The sequence below is a fragment of the Myxocyprinus asiaticus genome, chromosome 43 (genome assembly GCF_019703515.2).
Source record: "Myxocyprinus asiaticus isolate MX2 ecotype Aquarium Trade chromosome 43, UBuf_Myxa_2, whole genome shotgun sequence".
NCBI lineage: Eukaryota > Metazoa > Chordata > Actinopteri > Cypriniformes > Catostomidae > Myxocyprinus > Myxocyprinus asiaticus.
The window spans coordinates 35,078,361-35,088,100 of NC_059386.1; the positions used below are offsets into that span (position 1 = coordinate 35,078,361).

Here is a 9,740-nt window from a genome sequence, read left to right on the forward strand (position 1 = left end):
AAAGGCGGCATATAAGCAACACCAACGTAATTGTCAAAGAAATATACTTAGCTATTACTCATATATATATATATGTAGACTTTGACAGTTCAAACCAGTCTGGTCATTCTCTGTTGATCTCTCTCATCAACAAGGCGTTTTCATCCACAGAACTGTCGCTCACTGGATGTTTTTGGCACCATTCGGAGTAAATTCTAGAGACTGTTGTGTGTGAAAATCCCAGGAGATCAGCAGTTACAGAAATACTCAAACCAGCCAATCTGGCACCAACAATCATGCCACGGTCCAAAATACTGAGATCACATGATTTTATGCACTGCACTGCTGCCACACGATTGGCTGATTAGATTGTTGGTGGTTTTGAGTATGTGTGTATATATATATATATATATATATATATATATATATATATATTCATGATCTTTCTTGCCTTTATCTCAATCTTAATAATCTTACAATGATCTTTTTCTCAATCTTATTTATCCAAAAATTAGGTTCATTTTCTTTATGCAATATATTTTATTTTGCAGTGAAATTTGACCTGAACATCCCGTCATGAAATACAAGCTATAATGTATAACACTTCCATCATTAAACCATTTAAAATCACTTTGACCCCTGTGGTGAAATCAATATAAATGTAATGTTTTAAGAGCAACAAAACCATTTTAATATTTCATTAACTTGAGGCACTGTAAACCAACTTTCAGACCCATGTTTTTTTTTTTATAATACAAACCTCTAATATTTTAGGGCTCAATGTGTATAAGTAACACACACCAACTATTTTTTTCTTTATAAAAATGAATTTAATGCACAATTGTATAGTAGTTGGAGAGTAATTCTTCACCAATATTAATATCTCTCAGTGACACAAGAACGACACAGCGCAAAGGCCTGAAAGAGAAAACAGGATGAAATTATTGACAAGAAAATGTCTGAATGTTCTGATACAAATATGCATAAAATCAAACATCTTGCCTTTGTGTATCAGGTCTGTAATTAACATTAGGCAGGTATTGACGAAGCTCGAGAGGAAATCCATTCGGTATATCAAATTCTTGATAGCAGACATTAGCAGCCATTTCTGTGGATAACAATGAATATTTTGAATGATATATTTGACTTCTGTGTACAATCAATCATGTTATGATGTTATGAGTTCCCACACTTTTTGACTAATGAATGTCAGTGACTTTCCGATCATTTGTGATTACTGGATAATCATACATGACATTTCCAGGTTTTGCATGAGCGTGAGAACCCTGATCTTATCATTGTACAGCCATGACTTGCCATTGGAACAGTTGTTGACGTATTGTCCCACTGCGAGAGGATTCACAGGATGAGGAGTGAGCCAGGAACAGTCACTGAGACAGAAGGGACCAAACCTGTCCCGTCCACTGCACGATCTGTTTCAGTACAGTTAAGATGTGATTTGCGTCTTCATGTAAAAGTAACACGGGAATGCAATTCATGGGTCGATGATGTGATTATCATTTTTTTTTTTTTTTTATCCAGATCTATTGAATTATTCAAAAATACTTTTAAAAAATGCAACTGACACAAAACAATTACTTAGATACAGCTCTACTATGATGAACATGTTTTCAATTTCTGAGTTCAAAGTCATTTTGATTTTTTTTTTCTTTTTTTTTCTGGGGCTTAAAGTAAAAAATGTCATTTGATGTAACCGCCCAGAGAAAAAGTCTTAATAAAAGCTGAAATTCTTGACAAAAGAAATGTTGGCTTGAGTACAGCAGAACAATATTTTATTATTTAAAAAATAAAAAATAAGCAGTGCAAAAATTTTAAAATAAGATAATATTTGAAAAGCTTTTGTTATGTGGTGTAACCAACTTAAAAACAAAAAAACAAACAAAACATGACTGTGTGAAAAAAAAAAAAAAAATATATATATATATATATATATATATATTTTTTTTTTTTTTTTTTTTTTTTTTGGTCCAGATCATTTGGTGCAATCATGAGAAAACTTCTTGATATTCTTGATTTAAAAATACAGCATATTTGTAAAAAAAATATTTTTCACCTTGAAACATGTTTGAAAACTTTTTGGAAATCAATGATTAATTTGTGTCCACATTCATGTATTCAAAGTGCAAGGAAACTATTTTAAAACATTTAACTTTATGGTTACACCACATGACATTTTTAAAGTCATTACATTGTTTATTTTTTTGTAGAAAATGCTATAAATATATACATCTGTGAAACCAACATGGACTTAAAATCACATTTCTACTAATTTAATGCATGTGTTTTAACCGTCCTATTGTGTTCAGAATCTGCATCCACCTTTTGCATTCGTGGGTCAATTTGACCCGGTGGAATTCAAGCTTATAAATCATTCATAACCCGATGGTTTTCATCTATAACTAGATTGCAAGTCATTAATAAGTTCTTAACTGTTCATACATGTAAAAAGATTGATATTTTTGGCATGTTAACTGACAAATATAAAAGTTATTATTTAATATGCAATTTTTTTTTAGAAATAATAAAATGCAGAAATTCTTTGACATTTCAAAATATACATTAACTGCAGCAAAACCAGTGTGATACACGTGAAGACATCTTTTTTATCAACATTTCTGTGAAACTGTATTTTAATATAGCATAATATACAATTTATATTAACATCTAATGTGAGAATTTCTAGTAATTTGAATGAATTTCCTATTACTCATAACTGCTCAATACAACTTGCTGGTCAAAAGTTATGAAACCGACATATTCTTTTCAACTAAACATCATCAAAACAACTGTACAACTCAAGTATACAACATTAATACGTCTTTACTACGTTTTTAAGCAAAATCTATTCTGTTTACTGTCATGAATGTCTGAATGTTGATGTGTGAGTTTGCTGTAAGCTGGTTTTGCATCAGATGGCTGCAGAATAAAATGTGGACAATTTCCTCTTTCAAGCCCTATTTAAACTAATGTGTGCATGAACTTTTGGGCACACCCCCTTTAGATAGTAGTAGCTTTGATTTAGTTTATTTGTTATGTTTGTTAAATCTGTCATGTCTGTACAGGAATGTGTGTGACTGAATGTGTATATGTGTGTGCAGTTCCAGTGAGAGACATAAAAGTGTGTGAGAGAGTATAGGAAAGAGGCAAAATGTAAGTGAGGAGTTTATAAGAAACAAAATCTAATTTATAGATGTACAAAAAAAATCAACATAATATCATGTTTAAAGTCACAACTGATGCCCGGTCAAAATTGACCCGCAAACGCAAAAGATGTAATTTTTTTTTTTTAATGGTTATATCTCGACCCCTTAAACTCTGGTGGATTTTTGGGCTGCCGACTGCAATTTTTCACACTCAAATTTAAAAGCGCACCATTCACACATACTGTGGACTTATTGCAAAAAAATTCTCTCATTTTTCAGAGAACCGCCCAAATAAAAAAAGACTCCAATTATTCATAAATAATATTGTATGTGTTTATAATCGTATGATAAACAGAAAAAAATTTGTAAACATGTAATTCTTGTTCTGTTCATTCTATCGCACTTTGAAAAGTCTCATTTTATTTCACTACATGGCAGAAAGCACTAGAAAATGTTATTTTTTTCTCCATCACATTCCATATCACAATATACAGATCTGAAATGTAGGTGGTGCTCTAACGCATTTTAGCCCTCACAGATGTGCTGGTCCATAGACATTCAGTCTAATTTTCAGTTCAAGCACCACCCTCATTATTTCATTGAATATCTCGGCCTCTGAGTGGACTAGAAGCTCATAAGCGTCATTAGAAAGCTGAGATCTACTTAAAAATATTTTCTGATGATATTTTTGCATGCTTTTCCTTATGGGTGGCATATTTTGTTCTGGACATCTAAGATATAACATAAGATTATTCAGTCAAGCAAGCTCACAGACAAGTAAACAATGGCTCATTTTTTAGAAAACATCCTAAGGTAAAAGCAGATATAAAGTTTTTAGCTATTTGGGGCTTACAGCAGCAGTTATTGGAGCATAACTGAGACGTTTGTATTTGATGACTTACAGAAATCATATTTCACTTTGTGGTTCTTTAGGAAATATTTCGACCTGTGGTATTAGGGCAACAAAATAAAGTACAGTTGCATTTCTGAGAATGAGAGCTTTCATGTGATATATGATATGTCTATTTATGTGCTATGTGAATGACTTATTTTCATATAAATATTTCTTCCACATTACCTCTAGGGGGCGCTAATTTTCAACGCGAATGTTTGAGGCCTTATTTTGTTATTTTAAGCAACATAAATGCAGAAGTGATGGATACCTCTGAAAAGTTCAGATTCGAAGCTTTCAAATGATACCACATATGCCTGACTTATGTATACAGAGACTTTAACGTTTTAAGCGTAAACTTTTTCCGCGATATAGCGCCCCCCTTTGTAGTTTGAGTTTAGTAAAATATCTGAAAAAAATAAAATAAAATATATATATATAATATGTGTATTTTGATAGCCTTGACAAAGTCCCAAAGTTAGGTTCCTGTACTAAAAACTATGTGTTATTTAAAAAGTATTATCGACCTCTCCTGGGTCAAAAATGCCCAAACGCAACAGGATGGTTAAACTAGATTTTTATCACCTCATTAAGGACAACCCTATTTGTCAATGACCCTCATATTATAATACACATATTTGGATCAATCACGATTATACCATTACATAACATTAAAATCATTTACTCACCGGTACACTATCTTGGAGATGGCTTTGTCATTTCCATCAATTAAAATGCCATCTATACATCTAAAAACAAATGGATTTCGGATTGACTGAAAAAAGATGGGCTCATCGGCTTGATAGATTGTCCCTGTGGAAGTAATATATAATATTAAAGTTATACAATCACAGAAAAAAAATCTGAAATATGTACAAAGCTTTCCGACATTCAGCAGACGCTTTCATCCAAAGATAATAATGACTGGAATCAACAGAACTCTAGTGTTACAGTAACTTATGACGTCATAATCAAGATACCTGGATACATGGCTACAATGTTTCCTTTCAGTGCGCGTCCTCGCGTCACAAACACACCGGTTCCCGCGGACTGCAGTGAGCTGAGCTTCCTCTTGATATTAAAGCCCAGAGTCTTCAACATTACCGCACTGGGATCACAAAACTTCTCATTCTGTGCACTGCAGTACATATTCCGTGAGGATGTATGAAGCAGCCGAAGCAGTTCACTTTGATTATTCAGGTCATGTTTCAATAGTTCAGAGAATAAACATATAAGGGATGCGGACACTTCCTCATCCAGAATTAATTTGTCTTGGGAGCGATCCTTCACTTTACGAAGAGTTCTGGAAAAACAAAATCTCATTTAAACTCGATACTAGTAGTGAAGCAACACAGGAGTTGAACAATACAATACCTCTCATTTTTCTGCAGGTTTAAAGCTATCCAGGGAACAAATCTGTGTCTGTAGGACTTCCATCTCACTTCAAACGCTTTAAAAAGAGCTTTAAACATTTTATTGAGTGATATCAGAGCTTCACGTTTACGCGATACAAACAGCTTCTTCTCTTCGTTTTTTGGCGGATCGCAAACTATTTTTAAAGGTGCATACCGCCACCTACTGTACAAGAGTGTGTATCACCATGTCACTTAGCTCATATTCTATTATTCAGTCTAGTGCATTTTAAAAAGGTAAAAAGTGCCCTCCTGATCTCTCTTACCCCTTCTTCCTCCCATTCTGTTCCCAATACCTCTTTTAGTTCCCACACCCGTCCTGTTCTCTTACTTTGTCATGTAAGTTTCTTCTTGTCAGATTCATATATGAAACAGTGCATCATGACATGATCTACATTTTCTTTATCTCCACAGTTAGCACGCCTAATACTATTTATTTTCCCTAGAACAGCCAACATACTATTTAATCCTGAGTGATCTAGTCTTAGTCTTGTTATTATTATTTCCTCTCTTCTGTTCTTTTCTTTATAGATCTTTATTAGCATTCCTCCGGCAGGAGGAAACCTATTGTTTTTGTTAGTATTCTTCTTCTTATTATTATTATTCCTGTAGCTATAAATTGCCCAATAACTCAAGATCTCCTTGGTAAAAAGTTTTGAAATTTGGAACATTGATACCACAGGCCACGAGTAACTACCACACCAAAAATGGCCCACGTGAGCCTATAGGTGGCGCTACAGGCCACGCCCCAATTTGTCCATTTTCAAAGTGATGCCATTTCCACCCCATAAGTCCAAAACTTCTGAAACCTGGTATATATGCCTCATTTCTCACGAGGAACATAAAAGCCTCTTGAACCCATAAAGTCCGCCATGATGGATTTTCCTGTACAATACAAATGTGACCAAAAATACAAAAATCTACTCCTCCCTGAACCATAGCTCCAAATGAATTGAAACTCAGTATATATGTGTAGGATACATGTCTTTCAATTTGATAGTTAGCAAAAATGAATACAATACAAAATGGCTGAAAGGTGCGCATTTATGTAAATGTCCACATTGTCTCAATATCCATATGCCATTTTGACTAATGTTTTTTTCCAACGTAACAGGCTTCAAGATGACATCAATCTGAAGTACTGTGCAAAATTTCACCTTGATATGTCAAAAGATGACAGAATTACAGTTTACTATTATTTATCGCTAACGCTAAAATAATGCTTTACAAATCCGCTAGTCATAAAACCGATACTTTGATTCAATCACCAGTTCATATGAAGACTCTTGCAATGTTTAATAACAAATTAATGAAATGTTGTGTACATGTGTGAAGCACGTCTTTACCATGTCAGTTTTTTCATCAATTGCAGTTTTGAGGAGGAATCCGCATTGCTGCTTGCAGCTTTAATTTTAACTGATTTTTGAATTTTATAATATCGCCTTCCTTTCAGATCTTCATCCCACTTTCCCTGCCAAATCTCCATACCTTTATTCTTAATCAGGGCTTTTCCTTCTCCTCCTCCTAATGTAATTGATATTGCAATTTCCTTTTGTAAGGCTTTTTTTTGCAAGCAAGTCAGCACCCTCGTTTCCTTTCAGACCCTCATGAGCTGGCACCCAACAAAACTGCACATCAATACCATCTCTATGGATCCTAAACTAATTTTGAAATAGTTCTATGATAAGATCTTCTCTATCACTTTTCTTCGATTGGATGCTTCCCAAAACAGCGACTGAATCAGTGCATATTACCATCCTGTCCGGTTTAACCTCTTCAACCCATTGTAACCCTATTATAACTGCCACTAATTCTGCTGTGTACACTGATAAATAATTAGAAAGTCTTTTAGCTATGGATATTTTAAACTCAGGAATGTATACACCGATTCCCACACTCCCTTGCTTATTCTTTGACCCATCTGTGTAAATTTTAAGGTAGTTGAAATACTTATTTCTTACATATAAACTTGCTTTGTTACCCACTTCATTCATTTGCCATTCTCTTCTCTAATATATTAATATCTACTTCTGTTGCTGGATAAAGCCATGGTGGAATATTACTAATTGGGGAAGTCCTAGTGAACTCTATAGACTCCAGGCCATATTCACTAGCTCTTCCTTTCAACGTCAATCCAAATCCACTTCTCTTAAATTTGTCATATTCCCAGCAGTTCTGAATTGTTATTTTTGTGGGGTTTTCCTCTCCAGATCCTTTTAACCTAATCCAGTATGTAAATTATAATTTTTCTCTTCTGAGCTCCAATGGTATTTCACTTGCTTCTATTAGGACAGCATTAATGGGGGTTGACTTTATGGCTCCTATACAGAGCCGTAGAGCTCTATACTGTAATCTGTCTATATATAGTAGTGTTGTCTTAGCTGCTGCTCCATAGACTATACATCCATAAACAATTATTGATCTCACAATAGCTCTGTATATTTCAATTAGTGACTGCTTATCAGCCCCCCAATCATATCCAGCCACTGCTCTTAATAAATGTATTACTTTCTTGCATTTTGATTCTATATGTTTAATATGCACTTTCCATGTGTATTCATCATATTTCACATTTCTTCCCCTTATCCATACAGCCCCATCATCTGCATATAATGCAGATTTGATACATCCTTCAAGGTCTGAGAAATGTCATTTATCATGATATTAAACAGTGTAGGACTGATTACACTACCCTGTGGGATACCATTATCAATTTCAATGGACACTTCAGACACTTCCTCCCCAACCTTGACTTTAATTTTCCTGTCTGATAAAAAGTCTTGTATCCAATTATATAATCTCCCTCCCATACCCATATTACTTAATTTAATGAGCAGCCCTTCCCTCCACATGGAATCGTATGCCTTTTCAATGTCAAAATAGACTATTGCCATTAACTCTTTCATTTTCATAGCCTTTTCCACTTCATTACTTACTCGAACAAGAGCGTCAGTTGTGGATCTTCCTTTTCTAAATCCAAACTGATACTTACACCGTAATCCTCTCTGTTTCAGAACATATGTTAATCTACTTACTATTATTTTTTCCATCCATTTACATAAGTGTGAGGTCAAAGCTATGGGCCTGTAATTTCCTGGATTAGCTGGATCTTTCCCTGGTTTGTTGAATGGAAATATTATCGCCTCTTTCCACACGTTCGGTATAACTCCTTCCCTCCATATTTTATTCAAGAGTCTCTGTATAATCTTCAAAGATTCCACAGGCATCTGTCTAAACATCGCATAACTTAATAGATCCTGTCCTGGGGCTGAACACCTGGTGTCACTTTTAAGTTCCGACATTGAAATATCCACATCAAGAGCTGACATATCATCTTCTCTCTTTTCCCTCACATTTTCATTTACTCTGATTGCCCGTTCTTCTTCTTGTCTATGTATGTCATCTAGATGTTCACCACTGTGTATTGCAGCAAATGAGATTCCCAGAACATCCGCCTTCTCTTTGTCTGTTACTGCCATCTTCTCTCCATCTGCCAATGCAGGGATTTTTGTTACCTTCCTTTTCCCACTCATTTGTTTAAACATGTTCCAGATATCTTTTAGTTCGGTTTCACTACCAGTGGTGGAACAGAATTCCCTCCATGTCCTCTTTTTGGTATTTTTAATAGTCCTTCGGGCAATAGCTCTTTTCCTTTGGTAATCAATTATGTGTTAAGTTTTTCTTTAATACTCTAAATGCCTTATTTCGTTCTTTAATGGTTCTACTGCACTCCTCATTCCACCACGGTACAACTTTCTTTCTCCCTTTTGTTACTTTCCTTGGTATACATAATGTCGCAGCATTAAATATATACTCTGTGACTTGCCTTGAGCATTCCTCTATGGTACCTTCTAATGTAACCATGTGTGCTGATTCCCTACAACATATTTTTTAATTTTTCCAAATGAGCCTTATCAAAACACCATCTAGTGATTGAGTTCCCTACTTGCATTGATAAGCAATTTGTAAAACGATCCTTTTAAATGATTCAGCCAAATGATGTAAAAAAGGAAGTCCCGCCTTACATGTAAAAAAGAGCCATTCACCTTTTAGATACAGACATCGCCTGTCAATCAACTCGAGAACGCGCATGCGCATTAGCTATACCAGCCTGAAAAATGGCGTTTTTTATTAATTTATGGTACCATTGTTGTCGGATTTGAAACACGTTCTTTAATCATAATCTTGACCAGATTACCCCATTCAAGTAGATAGGAGCTGTACTTCTATGCCGCTTGTTTACATTAAAGGCTAGCCAGCTGGCTTTCATGTTAACATGAAAACCAGTTGAAT

At 34.7% G+C, this 9,740-nt stretch overlaps 1 protein-coding gene across 2 annotated transcripts; it reads right to left on the reverse strand.

Moving 5' to 3' along the window:
- Nucleotides 1–430: 430 nt before the first annotated feature.
- setd9 (SET domain containing 9) lies at nucleotides 431–8,618 on the reverse strand. Of its 2 annotated transcripts, none has more exons than XM_051686379.1 (6): nucleotides 8,483–8,618; nucleotides 5,016–5,338; nucleotides 4,725–4,848; nucleotides 1,297–1,412; nucleotides 982–1,087; nucleotides 431–897 (listed from the first exon to the last, which is right to left on the reverse strand). In XM_051686379.1, exons 2-6 carry the CDS (start codon nucleotides 5,182–5,184, stop codon nucleotides 810–812), a joined length of 603 nt encoding a protein of 200 aa, XP_051542339.1. In that variant the 5' UTR covers nucleotides 5,185–5,338; nucleotides 8,483–8,618; the 3' UTR covers nucleotides 431–809. The 2 variants fall into 2 exon arrangements, with proteins under 2 accessions (XP_051542339.1, XP_051542338.1); XM_051686378.1 differs by lacking the exon at nucleotides 8,483–8,618 and adding an exon at nucleotides 5,410–5,567 and having other exon boundaries at nucleotides 435–897.
- Nucleotides 8,619–9,740: the final 1,122 nt, after the last annotated feature.